The 16,925-nt window shown below is 30.9% G+C and overlaps 1 protein-coding gene across 1 annotated transcript; it reads left to right on the top strand.

Annotated features, from left to right (window-relative positions):
- The first annotated feature begins 4,575 nt into the window (after positions 1-4,575).
- LOC142642248 (cyclin-D3-3-like) lies at positions 4,576-6,690 on the top strand. The gene is made up of 4 exons (XM_075816583.1): positions 4,576-5,297; positions 5,396-5,597; positions 5,727-5,857; positions 6,003-6,690. The coding sequence occupies exons 1-4, from the start codon at positions 4,758-4,760 to the stop codon at positions 6,291-6,293; spliced, it is 1,164 nt and encodes a 387-aa protein (XP_075672698.1). The 5' UTR covers positions 4,576-4,757; the 3' UTR covers positions 6,294-6,690.
- Positions 6,691-16,925: the final 10,235 nt, after the last annotated feature.

Genomic DNA, 16,925 nt, shown 5'->3' with positions numbered 1-16,925 from the left:
CTTAAGAGTTGATATTCTCCTAGACAAATGAGATGTCCCAACCTGTCATTACATTTTGCTGGAACTCCCCTCCATACTACCTTGTTATCACCTTCAACAATTAAATTACTTATTCCCATTTTACAAGCCTTCGCCAAAAGCCGCTTAATTGCCAAAGATTCACTAAGGTCTGATAAGCTAACAGTTCTTTTACGCATCTGACATATGTATCTTCTTTTATTATTTCTTTTCACGCGTGTGGATCTCATACCATTATAGGGTTCACACATTGTGAGAGGGTATATCATATATATGGAATACCTTATCTTGTCAAGGAAGGGGACACAATTTTTATCCAAGCTTGTATTTGCTGACCCATGTTGTCCCTTAAAACTACTGCTAATCAAGCATGGTTTTGACTTCTGACCTTAACATTTAATTTTGAGAAAGCTTGGAGGGGGAGCCCACTAAGACTTTGCAGAAAGGTTCACTTGGATTTGAGCATAAGACAAAACCGATAGATTTTCTTCCATCTACCATGAGATCCTTAAAAAAAATTTCCTAGTTAAATAACTTTTTCACCTTCACGAAGAGCTATGTTCCTTAGCCTCCACAAACAATCCATCACCAAGGCTCCAAAAATCACAATATCTCCCTTGTAATTTCATGTCCCTACAAATTTGAGGGAGGTGGAACACACTTCACTACCACAAATGCTCAATTTAATTGTAAAATGCATTCCAAATAGAAGTGGTGGGTTTTCAATTTGTTCACCACAAAGCTGGCAGAATAAGTGAGGGCCCCGAATTAAATCTGTTCAAGTTGGGTTGGTTCACTTTGGTTAGGGGGGTCTGTTTGGGTTGGGCTTATAACGCAGGCCGAAATGATAGATTGTGTCGACAACAAAAATAACTTGGTTAAGCATGTAAAAAACTAAAAGATTTTTAGAAAAAACATTGAACCCCACAACTTTATTTACACTGTCAGGTTTTTTAATGTTAAGTTACTTTGATTAAATAATCCTACTTTCCTTTGATTATTGATTTGCACTTTTATTTAGGGCTTTTAAGTCTTTTACTTTTTATTTTTTAAATTAAAATAGGAAGTCAAAATATCAATTCAAATGTCTTATTTTTATTTATATAAAAAGAGCATTAAATTCTATATTTAGATGAATATATTTTATTAATTTGAATCTTTGATATTTTATTAAATATATCTTTTTTTTCATCCCTATAGTTTTTAACTAATAGAGACATAAAAAAATTTACAATCTATGATCTAATTCATAGTACTAGCAAACCGCTCATAAATATGATCCTGATTTAAACGACCCTACTTATAAGTTATAACTCAATCGACATGTACCGTGCTATTTTTCATTTTTGTGTCACGGGTTGACATATCTCCATTTATAAACAAGCAAAAAAAAAAAAAAAAAATTGGAGGTGGTGACTGCTCAAGTGCCCAAAAGACAGTGTGGTGATAGACATATAGTGTTAGAGTTATGTGCACGTCAAAGAGAAGCGTACGAATACGGCTTCAATGATTCAGCCCTACTAGCCCCCTCCCTCCCTCCCTCCCTTTGTCCTCTCTCTCAGACAAGACGGCATCATTTATGACTTTCCAACGACACAGAGAGAGAGAGAGAGACAGAGATAGAGTAGTACATGTTTTTACACACAAAATAATACTCCTTCGATCTCTTTTACCCTTTGGATGCATAGGCATAGCTGATTCTCTCAATTTCCCAAAACCAAAATTGCGCGTGGTAGAAAGAAAACTATAGAAACTAGCTAGAAACTTGTCCTTCTCCTGCTGTAATCTTCTATAAATTGTTCGGTTCCATGGACTGGGTTAACCTGTCATTTTTTTGGTATCTTCTTTAAACTTGTTTTTCTTTTCTTATACTTTTTTTTTTTTTTTGGGTTTTTCTTTGTCTTTTTGTTTACCGTCATTGACTCACTGGTAAAAAACAATTCTCTCCAACTCATAAAGAGCTGAACTTTGGTTTAAAATTTTCAATGGCAGGTTTGGTGTCAGAACTTAATTTTATTATTAGGTTAAGATATATATATTTTTAGAAATATTTTATTAAAAATTAAAAAAATTGTCAATATTTTTTTAAATTTTTTTAAATATAATTAATTATTGTATGCTTTAAGGGCATATATATTTATTAGCTTCTTTATAACAATTTAATGTTCCTAAAAAAAAAATTCTTATTAATGATTGTTGACTTCAGTGTTGATTAAGGTGGAGTTTTTTTCTTCTTTTTTTAATGTAACCCTTTTTTTTTTTTAAGAATTGCACAAAAGTCGATTAAAGCCATATTTATTTATGTATTTTTACAACTTCTCAACGCAGTGAAATTTGTTCAATTCATCTTAACAATTGCAATCAAACACGGATTAAAACTTCCTTTTTTTTTATAACACTCAAAACATAAGGAACTATAAGAGAGGGCTAAGGGAAATATTAAGACATCGATTTACATTTGCTCAAAAAAAAGAAAAGAAAAGAAAAAAAGACATCGGTTTACATATTCCAATGTTTAAAGACATTTGTTAACTAGTGCCTTTATGCTTTTTTTTAATTTTATTTTATATATATACAAGATATAATTCTACTCTAGTCTAATCTAAGTGTATATGTGTGTGAAGCTCCTTCTTGGAAACTTGAATCCTGGCCCTTGCCTCCCACAGCCCACAAACACTTATATTTGTAGAGTAACCATCACACCAAGTGTGTGCGGTGGTGCCTTTATGCTATTGTTATATCATAAAAGCATTTAAAAAATGACAACAGCAGAATATACCAAGTTGCATTAAATGTTTACTTATTAAATATTTTCGGATATCCATTAACTGGACTTATTTTAAAAATGTAAAAAAAAATTTCTAAGTATAATTTTTAAAAGTTAATGTTTAGCTATACAAAACACACATTTATTCTTCTTTAATGTTTGGACTTAGGATCATATTTTCTACAATGTTATCATTGTATAAGAAGTAGGGCTCAACTCCTATCCCATTAAAAATTCTCCAATTCTCCTCAATTTATTTTTGATGAAAAGCATGTAGTAGATTAAAAATCTATACGTCAACAAAGCCACATCATGTTATAACTCTCAACTAGTCCTTTCAACAACGTTCCATGAAAAACACACTACCTAGGGCATTGCCACTGATGCTATCCATTGCCAACACTGTAATGTTTTTTAAAAGATTCACTCTTCAACGATTTGAATTTGGCATGGGAGCTCATTATCATTATGTTAGTGGATGAGAACTTCATTGGAGTCATGAGTTGTGGGATTGAAAATAAAACCCAACTATTGAAACTCTGAAAGTTTCCTCTATTCCTTCACTTCACATCCAAATCACATTTAATAAAACCCAATTCAAAAATGCCTATACTAGAGAGATAATGTGAAGTGTTTATAAAAATAAAAATAAAAAATTCTAAAACACTTCTATCTACAATCTACATTTGTTTTTATTGTCCATATTTGGATATATTAACAGATTTCCGTCCTTTTTGCCAGTTTAATAATATGTTAGTAAGCATGTTTGAAAGAATTTTGTTACTTATTTGTTGAAAGGGGCAAAACTGGAATTGCGTTTGAAAAAAATATTTTTTTTTAAATTGTTAATAAATAAATAGGTTAAATTCGAGTTGATGACAACCTAATAAATAGGTTAAAATAAAAAGATACATGTTAGTTGATGACAACCTATTCATGATCAACAGTCAACACACCGTTCCACTCAATCATCTTTTATGTTGGGAAGAGACTCGATATTTTCGAAGTGGAAATAGAATATATAAACATTGAACTCTCAATAAAAGACAAAGATAAAGAAACATATTTGAGGATTATACGTTTTAAAAAAGAATTGAACAGTAGTGGTGGAATATTCTAACGTTTGGGTCAAAGGCTCAGAACAATTACTTTCCTTTTGTGCCAAATTTGAAAAAGAAAAAAAAAGATAAGCAAAGACCTAAGCAACTTGCTTTTCAATTATGTTTAATGGATAAGAAAAAAAAAAAAGATTGTTTAGATACTTTAGTCTTAACAATTGGTTGAGAGAATTTGTTCATGTAATTTTATGGTGTTTAAGAGAATAGGTATTTACCCATTTTTTGTTCATAAAAAAAAAAAAAGTATTTACCCATATATTTATGTGAAAAGAGCAACTTGATGAGAGCTTTCAATGCCCTCACAACAAAAAAAAAAAAAGGAAAAAAAAAGTGTTTGGGATAATATAATTTTTACCCCCCAAAAAAAGGAGTTATTCTTAATTAGCAGGAAAAAAAAAACCCTTTTACCAAGAGAGTCTCTCTCTTATATAAAAACAAATAAATAAATAAATAAAAAGACTGTCTCTCTCTCTCTTTCACTTTTCTTTTTGTTTTTTCACAGCCAATCCCTTGAGTACAGTGTCTCTTTATTTAGCTTCCATAAGAGGTTGTTTTCATGGGGTCCGGCTTGGTGTGTGTGCCGTTACAATTCTGCCCGCCAACGAAACACACCGAAAGCACAAAGATTTCCAAAACCCAATATATATAAAAAGGACAAGCGTGAAACCCACTCTGCTTAAAATCAATCCCTCTTCCCACCTTTTCTTTCTCTCTTACTATTTTGCACTCTCTCACTCACTAAAAAAGCATAGAGAGAGAGAGAGAGAGAGAGTCAGTCATGGGTGTGAGACTGAGACTCCGCTTTTCCTTTGTATAATGAACAGAGAACTAAAACCTCTTCTTCTCAGAAGAAGATGGCATTTCAACAACAAAATGAGCAACTAAGAGTACAACAACAACAAGAAAACCCTTCATTTTTGCTGGATGCTTTGTACTGTGAGGAAGAGAGATGGGAAGAAGAAGAAGAAGAAGAAGTAGTACAAGTTTCACATGGAGAGAGTGAGATTTATAGTAGCACAAACAATAATAATGTCAACAACCCTTCTCTATTTCCTTTGCTCTTGTTGGAACAAGATTTGTTCTGGGAAGATGAGGAGCTTCAATCTCTCTTCTCCAAAGAACTAGTACAGCAACTAAACCATGATAATGTGGAAACAGACTCTGCTCTCTTTGTAGCTCGTCGTGAAGCTGTGGAGTGGATGCTCAAAGTCAATTCCCATTACGGATTCTCAGCTCTCACAGCAATCTTAGCAATTAACTATCTCGACAGGTTTCTCACAAGCCTTCATTTTCAGAGAGATAAGCCATGGATGATCCAGCTCGTGGCTGTGACTTGTCTCTCTTTGGCTGCAAAAGTTGAAGAGACCGATGTGCCACTCCTTTTAGACCTCCAAGTACGTTCAAATGCATCCAATGTATATTATATGTATCATCCAATTTAGTGTCTTTTTGTTGTTTTTGAAAGACAAATATGAGTCTTGTTCTGTTTCAGGTGGAGGATTCAAAGTATGTGTTTAAGACCAAAGATATACAAAGAATGGAGCTTTTGGTGCTTTCAACCCTTAAGTGGAAGATGCACCCTGTGACTCCACTCTCATTTCTGGATCACATCATAAGGAGGCTTGGATTGAAGACCTATCTCCACTGGGAATTCCTGAGACGCTGTGAGCTTCTTCTTCTCTCTGTGGTTTCAGGTAAGCATCTTTAACGGTTCCTCAAATCCCATTTGACAAAAGCTTAGTGTTTTCGATAAAAACAAAGACCAAAGAAATGTACCCTCTTGGTTTCTTATCTTTTGGCATACGTTTTGTCAAATATTGTAGATTCAAGATTCATCGGTTATCTTCCTTCTGTATTGGCCACTGCTACTATGATGCACGTTATAGACCAAGTTGAGCCTTGTAATTCCATGGAATACCAACACCAACTTCTGGATGTCCTTAAGATAAGCAAGGTTTTTTTCTCTCTCTCTCTCTCTCTCTCTGGCCTAATGAGTTAAATAGTTTTTGGTACTTTAATGCTTCTCTTATAATTGAGTTCAAACGTGAAGCTATTAATACACATGATTTGATCTTGATTAACCGTCTGCATTGTAACAGGAAAAAGTAAATGACTGCTGCAATCTCATCCTTGAGTTATCAAATGCCTATAATTGCGCCCATAATAACCCTCACAGTCACAAGCGCAAGTATGAACAAGTTCCTGATAGCCCAAGTGGTGTAATTGATGCTGTTTTTAGCTCGGATAGTTCCAACGATTCTTGGGCTGTGGGGTCCTCAGCTTATTCATCACCAGAGCCTCTGTTCAAGAAGAGCAGAGCCCACGAACAGCAAATGAAATTGCCATCACTCAACCGAGTCTCTGTAGGCATTGTTGGCAGCCCACCATAATCTCTCTCTTTCTCTCTCTCTCTCTCTCTCTCCAAAATAAAAAGGAAAAAAGAAAGAAAAAATATATTATGAGTAATTTCTCTTTTGGTGCATGTTGAAATGCTTTCCAGTCCATATATGGCAGCATCTCCAATACAGTGTCCACCATCTGTTCAATCTCTTGGAGAGGAAACAAATGCAATTTAGAGGGAAATGAATGGCACTTTGCAGGAAGAGAAAGGGGACTATATCATTAGTTGGCATTGATGAACAATATATATTCGTCGTCTTCTTCTTCTCTCTCTGTATATGTTTTTGGCACTCTTCTCCATCTACTGAGTCTCTCTTTTAGACATACTTCATTTGGACATATTTATATGATCTTATTCTATAATAAATTCAGAGCAAGTTTTGTTCATTTGTATGATATGATTTCTGTTCCATTTCTCATTAATTAAATTTGGGTGGGGAAGGTACAGTTGGTGTGGTGGCACAGACACAGGGCGACAGATAGAGATAGGTGTCGTGTCCTAAACAAAACAAAAACCCAAAATCCAGTTAACAAAAATAATCTAGTAGTCATGATTAATTAAGGTAAGGAAAAATGTTGTTATTTATGGGTTTGGTTGTTTCATTGTTAATTTGCATGTGAAGAGAGAAAAAGGTTGTCGGCCAGTGGGGTTTTGGAGGGGTTTGGTTTTATGTGAGACTTTTTTAATTGGGGAGTTTGACCTCGTTCCAAGAGCCCACACTCCCCCTTTGTTGGTGTAATAAGATTGAGAGAATTAAGAGAGATATGACCGTAATTTGCTCAGACTCTCTCTCTCTCTCTCTCTGTTCTATAACCTAATCACTGACCTAAAAAAAACACCCATCATCTATTGCTCTAAGATTTCCTACACTTTTTGGCTTTAAGTGTGTAGGAGCCTATCACTGTGTTAACATACGTTTTACTCGCCTATGGAGGAGCGTGAATGCACCTTTTTGTATGGATTATTTTCACAATATTTACTCTAATTTTCAAGTAAAATGTCAGACCTTGAATGGATATTTTTTGTCCAGGGTTGTAACCAAGTCTAACTAAGGTTGATTTTTAGTAGGATATTTTTTGTCAATTTATTTTACTATTTAATTTATTTTTGTTATTATTCATGAATTTTATTGTACTTTCTGATACTATTTATAGATCTTACTATACTATTTCAGCTAATTTTTACCTTTATCTACAGTACTTTCAATAAAAAATTTTTAGTTTTAGCAAAATAAGTGAATTCTAAACAGATCCTACTGTATTTGGCACCAGATTAAAAAGTCAACTTTTTTTATTATTTAAATTATTTTTTCTATTATTCGTGGGTCTTATTGCACTTTTTGATATTATTTATGGGTTTTACTATACTATTTCAACTATTTTTTAGTTTTATTTACAATATTTTTAACAAAAAATTTTCAATTTCAACTAAATAAGTTGTTTCCAAACGGACCCTAAGTTAAGTACTGCAAGTTCAAGTTTGTTAATTTTATTTTATTTCAAACACAATTTGAACTCATAATCAAACAAAGTTGTTTTTGAATATATAATTGGAACTCAATTAGGAAAAATACTTGTTTAACTTCATTTGTTTAACAAATGAGTCAAGCTTAAGTTTAAGTTTCTTTGAATGTTAAACAATCCAAGTTTAAATATGATAACTGAACATGAGGGTCAATTAAATTATGTATTATATTATATGTTTATATGTATAGACGTTTATAATATACTTGAATGGACTAAAGATTGAATTAATGGATACTGAAATAAGTTAATGAAATATCAAATTATTATCTGTAACTTATCAATAATATAAATTGTCCATTTTGTAGCAAAATTATATATTTCTTAGCAATATATAGTATTGCTGAATCTAGTTTTTATAAATGTATATAATTCTATCTAGTTAACTAAAATAATATAATTACAATTACAATTTTAGTTATTAATTATTAGCATATATATGTAGAAGGGTAGCAAAACTTAATCATAGTTTTTACTATATATGAGAAAAGAATAAGTTAATCAAGTAGTTTATGAGTAATGAACAAGTTTAATAAAGTTTGTTCTACAAGTAAATGAATCAAACTTGAAAGTATAATGTCATAAAAATAAAAAAAAAACTTGAACATATAATCTTGTTTGGTATTGAACTTGAGCTCAACTTGTGTTCAATATAAATTTAAAGAAACAATCTTGAACTTTCACTCAACCCGACTTGGCTTGTTTATAGCCTTTGACTTGTTTCATCTCGCTTAGAATGTACATATATATTATATAAGAAAAGCTTCTACACGAGATAAGGCACGACGTGAACGCGTGATCAATTTTCAACATTTATTTGTATCATGTTGGCTTCTATACACTAGAGCACTAAGCCAAGCCATATTATACATTAATTTAAAGTATTTATATATGTAGTTTAATTATAATATAAATATCATCATCATCATCACTCCAAGATCTCTCTCTCTCTCTCTCTCTCTCTTCAAAAATTTTACTTTGTTCTCTCCTTCATCTCATCTTTGTTACACTCAAGCCATCTCATTAAGGATGTCAAAATATTTCCACTAAGTTTTATCTTAACTTGTCCCACTTTTGTCTAACAAGAAGTTTTTTTCACCACATCTCGCTGTCATCCCTATTTTGAAGGTCTAAAATGATCTTCCTTATTAGACCAATATCTTGCTAATATGGATGGATTATTTTTGTGATGATTGATATTTTAGTTTTAATTATATATATTATAATATTTTTTGATAATCAATTGATATATTTAGTTTCTTTATATACTCGGTGTCAATGACACATTGTAGATAATTATGATATATTGTTGACAATGACACATTGTAGATAATTATGATATATTGTTGTCATTGCTTTTCCCCCCCAACATTGTGTTTCATGAAATCATATAATTTTTGATAACAGAAAAAAGTAAAAAAGTAATAATTTCACTTTTAGCAAAGATTTTTTTTCCTTGTTAGCACAAAAAAATTGGTAATTTAATTTTTTTTCCAAATGCTTTTTGGCCGTAGGGTGTTGCCCAAATCAAATTTATTTTCTTTATGCATATATGCAGTAATAACCCAAATGCATAAAAAAAAAACTATTTCCCGCTAGGGAAATTGGTGGATTTCTATGTGTTTTATGTTTACTTCCAGACAAAATTTTGAAAACTGTATTCCAAAACAAAGAAAATGGTTATTTAATTAAGAAAGTTCTATCTTGATAATTTACTACGCCCTTCCCGACCAACTCTTGTACTTATCCGTGTTTACCATTCATTCTTATATCATAATAGAAACCTATTAAGCACAGCCTATCTTTGTAGGGTTAATTATGTACAAAATTCTATGATTATAGGGCAAGAAGTCTTAGTCCTTTAATTTATTATTTAAAAAATCAATATGTCTACTTACATAACTCTTAACCCTTTGTTTGGATAATACTTCTACCTCTCGGTCTCCAATGGGAGGAGATGGTGTTGGGAGTGGTCCCCAAGTCCCAAAGACTTTACCTTCTTAAAAAAAGAAAAAGAAAATTTACTTATAAAAAGTTTACAATTGTTTTTTTTAATCACAACTATGACTATGAGTATGTTTGTTAATTGCTATGATCGATGTAAAATAAAAAAGATCAGTAATTAGAACATATAAAAGTAAAGTTTTACCATTCACAACTTAAAAATTGTTGTATACTTAGGATTTTTCATAAAGAATATATATTCTTTCTATACCATTTTTTTAAAAAGACACCAGATATTCAACACCATATGGACCGCTGCATTGTTTCCTACTTTCCTTAACTCATTAAAAAATGTTAGATCTGAATATTAAATGGGTCTAGTTAACACATGTCTTAGGGTATTTGTTAATGTACAATTTTAAGAAAATTTCGAACAACTTTTATAGAAAATATATAAAAAAAAGGACATTAAAATTAGATTTTTTTTTCTTTTTTTGTAAAAAATTTCTGAAAATTTTTTCTAAACTAATACCTTTAGGATATTGATTAAATTTTCCCATTAAAAATAGGTATTTTTGGTAGTTATTATTATTATTTTTTAAGTGATGTCAATGTTTATAAGTGAAATAATCTTGTTAAAGTATAAACCAAAGTTGTGTTTTTAAATATATTTTTGAGCAAATTGATGTGATTTTTTTCAAAAAAAATTTAAGGCCCATTTGAAATTTTAAAAAAAATTGAAAAATTTTGTTTACAAATTTGATTGTAACCTAATTTTTTTAGTAAAAAAAATTGCATTAATTTGCTCAAAAAAATATTTAAAAACACAACTTCTACTCTCTTTGATTTGAAAAAAATATGAGAAGTGAGAGTGTGTGTACGTTCTATATTCGCTTATTGAAGAAACTCATATATCTATATAGATTGCCATAATTTAGAATTTGAGTAACTTGAATCTCAAAAACTCTAAATGCTATTTAATTAATATCTTTAGGTTTGATGCTAAATAACAAAAATATAATAAAATCAGGGCAAAAAAAAAACCCCACGTGATTACTACCGTCATGCTTTTGCTACCGTGATTACTCAATTTGTAGTGCACGCGCTTTTAACAAGAAAGAATGCTTGCTAGCTTCAGTTTGCTTTTAGTTTTACCTCAGCTTTTAAGCACTGTGTTGCAGTACTGCTGACTTTATTTAGTCCAATCTTTTTTTATGCATGGTCATTGGATTAGACTAACTCGGATATAATAAACCCTACAATCTTTCCAAGCTAAAGTTAACGTGAAAGTAGGTATAACCCGTAACCACATATAAAGTTCACATATTATAAAAAAAAAAAAAAAAAGTTAACATTCCCTTATCTTTTCTCCATCTATATTGCGTGGTGGTAGAGATTCATGATGCTCATCTTAGTGGATTCTTAATGGAAAATGCATTACCCATTCACCCTTTTGCTTATTCCCTTTGCTTTATTTTTTTTTCCTTTATCTTTTTTTTTTTGGAACAAAAAAAAAAGTTCACTCAGCTTTTTTCACGTGTTATATGCTAATATTATTTTTACAAAATCGAAGGAATAATATTGAATATAATTATTGAAAACGTGATTTTCTCCACATTCACATGGCTAATGGCTTTGAGATGTGAGAGTGTGAATATGTTTTAGGATTTCTTTTGCTAGAGCAAATTTTGTCACTATTGTAGAGCACAGGCATGCTTCTGAATAATTTAATTATATTGAATAAGCTTTTCACGTGTTGAAATTATTTTGATAATAACTATTTTACTCAAATAATTATATTTATTTTGTCACATATATACCGAAAGAATAAAATATATGTTTAAAGAATTTCTCATAGCACGGTCTCACAAGAATAATAAGTTTTTTTTTTGAAAGTTTAATCTAAACGTAATTTTTTGTTTGCAAATTTTACTAGACAGCCATAGTTATTGCTAAACACACACATCTAAATTAATACGCAATGTGTACTTGGAAGTTACTATGTTAATTATAAAATTTAATCAAGTAATTACATAGAAGAAGAAGAAAAAGAAGAAGAAGAAGAAGAATTGTGAGCATTAAGGGTAAACAACATTTTCACAAAAAATAAAATATATTATCTCATTAAATAATGCACATTAAAAAAAAATATACGGTGGCAGTCTAAAGAGGTAACATATTTTAAACTTTTATTTTGTAACGCGTTTCAATTATTCATTGTAAGAGTATAAAAATATCAATGAGTCTAATAACATAGCTAATTTAAAAAAAAAAAATCATAATTATTGAGATGATAAGTTGTGATATTTGTACAATAAAAATGATGTTGGTGATGATTCTTGAAAAAATGATATTACCATAATTATATACTTTTACTTCAACCAATTATTAAAAAAGTGTAATTTTTTTTTTTTGATTTGCAAGTGTGGTCACTATTCCGACCCATTCAAATCCGAATTTGATATGGTATGAGATAACTCAAACAATAGCGAGACTCACTATTCAAACCCATAACCTAAAATTTGTAAGGAGATAAGTTACAAAAATTTCCTACCATTAAATAACATTTTTAGGTTGTAAATTATAAAATTTGTTATATCTATAGCATTAATATTAAAAAAAAAATCTTATATAAATCCCATAAGCAATGACATTTTACCTAAGAAACGGAAAGTCTTCCCACAAAACAAAGGCAAAGAGAGAGACATTGATTTTGATTTCATTTGATATGCACTAAACCTTCAAAAGTTGAAAAGGCAAGAGGTGGGGATTTTGAATATGGGAGACAAAATCTTTGATTTTTTGGGAAGATTGTCTTTGGTCTTTTATTTATTTATTTTTTCTTTTTTTTGGTTCTCTACTTTAAAAGGTTGGAAGAGTATTGAGGGCAGAAGATGCATGCTATTGCTAGTGATTATCATGATTCATGAGAGATGGTGTGTTTTTTCAAGGAAAACAGCTTGCTCCCAAAGACCAAAGCTCATGAGGTCAGTCTGCCCCCACTCCAATAATTGTAGAATAATAATATGATGGGGTTTTCTTTTTATAAATGTTGTTTTATTTTATTTTCTTACAAAAAAAGCTTTGGTGATCTGAAAACCATCTTTTTTGACCTGGTCACATCTCTTTTTCCTATCATTGTTATTGGTTCATTAATGAAATCAAATGAAATCAAATTTGCACCAAAACCTTCAAGTAAAATTTCTTCTATCTTTTTCTTGCTCACAGCTGTAAAGCTTTGAAGGACAACAAAGAAGAGGACCATATGGGACCATAGGCCTTTCTCTCTCTCTAGTCTCTCTTACACAGTCTTATTTCTCAGAAGGGGTTGTGTTTGTTTGTAGAAGATGGAAACAACATCAATGGGAATTTAAAGTAAAAACATACAATTGTGTTACTTTATGGACCCTGCCATCTTTAGCTCTTGGGCAATCAATTGTCCTTTTGACTGGAAACCATTTCAAAATGTTATGATCCCAACTTTCAATATTATGTCCTCCAAAAATGAACTTTGACATGGGAAGTACACCCCAGTGAAAAAAAATATTGCTTTTTTTTTTTTGGATAATAAAAAATATTGCTTTCTTGTATCTTAAAATGATACTCTAAACCAAGACAAAATCATAAGTATGGCTTATATAATGCACTCTATGATCTTAAAGTATGGCTTATATATGAAGAGAGAGTGATGTTTTAGGATTTTCAATCTCACTCTAGACCAAGACAAAATCATAAGTTGTCTACATCAATTTCTCACAAAAGAAAGCAGTACTGGATAATCGATTAATTGGTACAAAATTCATATGTAAGATACCTAAAGGTAAAACATATTAACCATATGAAACTAATTTTCCCATTAAAACTTGCTGTTTAGCACACACTGCATATCATTTTATGAAAATCCAGGGGACGTAAAAGCAAATGTATAGTTCCTGAATCCTAAGACAATATATTAGGACATCTTGGAAAATGACATCCCAACAACTGAATCAAAGTTTTAGACACATCGAAGTGATTCTAGGTATGAGTTGGTATATACGAATGGCTCTGGTTTGGTCCACTATGGTGTAATAGCTCTTTACATGATTGGCCCTTTGGTTGTAGGGATGCCCCATCACCAGGTGTAGGTAGCAAATTCATAACAAATTCTAGGGCCTTTATTTCCTCAAACAAGAAGGAATTCAAAGGAAGGTCATTGAATGTATTATGTCTCCTTTGGAAGATATATTCTTATAAATGCCCAAAGTTATATTGAAGATTATAATATTCTTTGATGTGGACTTGGATTAAGAGTTGTAAGTCTCATTCACTCATCTACTTTCCCATAGAACACCCCCATCACCCTAGGGCTAAGGAGTAAATTTGATTGTATGTTAATTTATAAGTGTCTAAACTATCTTGAGATTCTAAACTTCAGATTATAATGGTCTAATAGCCAACATGGAAAAAGGAAGCATAAAATGAAAAATGGGAACACTATAATGTTGGGAACCATAGGTAACAAAATGAGGGTAGTGTTGAGATTACTCAACTGTCAAAAAGAACTTAAAAGATTCAAGAAAGATTAAAACATGTTCTAATTTAAACGCGACCACATTTATCCTACATTTTATGGGAACACCAAGCACACCCATCATCCTAAAAAAATGGTTGGTCGCAGTGAGCCAATCTGCCTTGAGCATAAAAAGTTAAAAACTGGTTTGAGAATCATGGTTGATACTTGATAAGAGTACTACAGAAATTTTGAGCCTGACCAGTCTTTTTTTTTTGGTCATGGTGAAACTACTAACTAAAACACAAGTAAAATATTTTTCTCTGAAACATATGTGGGCAAACGTTGGATGTTTCTACCTGATGGAAGTTTCTACCATTATTACATTATAACATGTTAATTATATAGGACTCAAAACTCTAAAAACCAATCCAATATGGTCCCAGAAGGCAAAGGGACATCGAAGAAAATCAGAATGGAGGCCCCAAACGACTGTCAACTGGCCTGCATTGCACATCCAATGCGTGAATCGAATTATTGTCCCAAACTTCTTTTCATATTGTCTGGTAAACAGTTAATATTGATACTACACAATCGGCATCCAATGTGATAGGAATGGATCTTATCCAAGGTGGTCACAACTCATGTATTGCCAAAAACCTAAACCGTTTAGCCACCATGACATATCGAAGAATTGTCTTCAACTTGTACGATCAAATTCATCACCAACAAGATGCATGTATACATATAAATATATAAATTATTCATGCTATAGATCTCGTATATCTTAGGAGTCATCTTGGGCAAATTTTGACATGTATGTGGTCCAAACTCAATTATGCTGTTTGAATGTTGAAATCTTGGATTTGTGCTAAAGGGATTTTAAAAAATAAAAATAAAATTGAGCAAAGTACTAGGTTGCTAAAGCTTTGCCAATAATTCATTTCAAACCAAGCATAAGTTGACCTAGTACTTTAGCACAATTAACCAAATTGTTGAGAGCTACCCATTCTTCATATTCAAGATCAAAATTTTAACAATTTTTTGGAACTTCACACTAAAAAAAAAATGTTAAGTGCAACGTAGCTTATGTAATAACCACAATAGAGAATAAGTAAAAGGCCCATTATTTTCGTCACCCTATAGGACATTGAAAATAAAAAACCTCAAACTTTCTCGTCATCTTGCAAGTTGAGGAAAAGAAAAAAAAAGAAAAAAAATCTCATGAAGAAAGTGTTTTTTCCCCCAAAAATCTCAATTCAAAAAAGACAAAATTTAACTATCATATTTATACAAACTTCAAGTAGAGTGCCATTACATAAAAAATCATTTGGATATCATTTTGTAAAATCTAAAAAAATAAGTCAGTATAATTTACATTATATTTTAAGGAGAAAGTCTATAAATACACAAAATTAGAAAATAAATTTCGTATCTGTTAATGTGACAAATTGTTACAATAGGTAAAAAATGACAATAGTAGTAAATTTAAATAAAAATCAATAAAAATTTTCCAACGCAATTATTGCCAAAATTGTGTATATAAGGAAATAAGCTATATGCCTATATGAAACCAAAACTGGCATGCTCATGAGCCTAACCCCATGAAGCCCATTGTTGACTGAACCATTGACCTGCAATTAATTAGGTGCCCAGCAAAAGAATTGAAGTATGTTCAGATGGAACTCATTATTTCTTATCAAGTTATTAAGAGCTTTCGAACCACCTCCCAGACTTGTGCCAATAGAGGAAAAGCTGATTGGTGAGGATGAGTTGTCTAAACTGATAAGCATTGTTGATCAGCAAACAAATAGTAAATGAACTTAGCTCAAGCTGTTTATGACATCTGGGTTTGTGTACCTACCTTGAATGACATTGTCCTCAAAATCAATAAATATGCAAGTCAAATTATTTTCAAAATCTTCGACTGGGGCCTCAAATTATTTTCTTGCTTGAGCCCAACTGGCTGCCCCACAATGTCAAATATAGTGTCAAAAATGTAAGAAAGGAAAATGTCCTCCAAGTAGCATTCAATATATATTCAGAATTTACTCTTTTATCAAGTGGCCAAGCCAGTGCTATGTTTGTGGTCCTTGATTTGTCAAGCAGATAAATAGTTAGTGATGCAAAACTGTTGATGTAATTTGTTGCGATGATGGTATAATAATAGTAATACAAATTAGGAAAATGTTTTTTTTTTTTTTCAAATTAGTTTAGAAATAACTTATTCAAACTTTTCCTTTATCTTTATATTGAATTTAAATTTTGAAAATTTAACCATTGAATTTAATATTTTTATTATGTTCTTTATACTTGTAAAATTTAAAAAAAGTTAAAGATCAATAATTATGTCATTAATCAAATATTTAAATTTTAAATTTTTATAACATAAACTTATGTATAAAAAATACGTTTATTGATCGAATAGTAATTAACATTTTATTTGAATAAAATTTGACGTGTATGTTAAGAATATACTGAAAATACAATTTAATAGCTAGATTTTCAAGATTCACGTCAAATAAAAAGATATAAAAATAAGTTTAAAGAATTTTTTTTCAAATTAGTTTCGAGAGAAACTTTATCCTATAAATCAACCGATCTAAAAGTGAAATTATATTGAATTAAAACTTACGTTACGAAAAATGTTACATTTTTATCT

This window comes from Castanea sativa, chromosome 7, assembly GCF_040712315.1.
Source record: "Castanea sativa cultivar Marrone di Chiusa Pesio chromosome 7, ASM4071231v1".
NCBI lineage: Eukaryota > Viridiplantae > Streptophyta > Magnoliopsida > Fagales > Fagaceae > Castanea > Castanea sativa.
This window is presented reverse-complemented; position numbering and strand designations above follow the sequence as displayed.

Excerpts from the sequence above, each read along its gene's own strand:
- LOC142642248 (XM_075816583.1), top strand. The coding sequence starts at position 4,758 with ATGGCATTTCAACAACAAAATGAGCAACTAAGAGTACAACAACAACAA. Across the intron at positions 5,298-5,395 it reads CACTCCTTTTAGACCTCCAA|GTGGAGGATTCAAAGTATGT; the intron begins GTACGTTCAAAT and ends GTTCTGTTTCAG. Across the intron at positions 5,598-5,726 it reads TCTTCTCTCTGTGGTTTCAG|ATTCAAGATTCATCGGTTAT; the intron begins GTAAGCATCTTT and ends CAAATATTGTAG.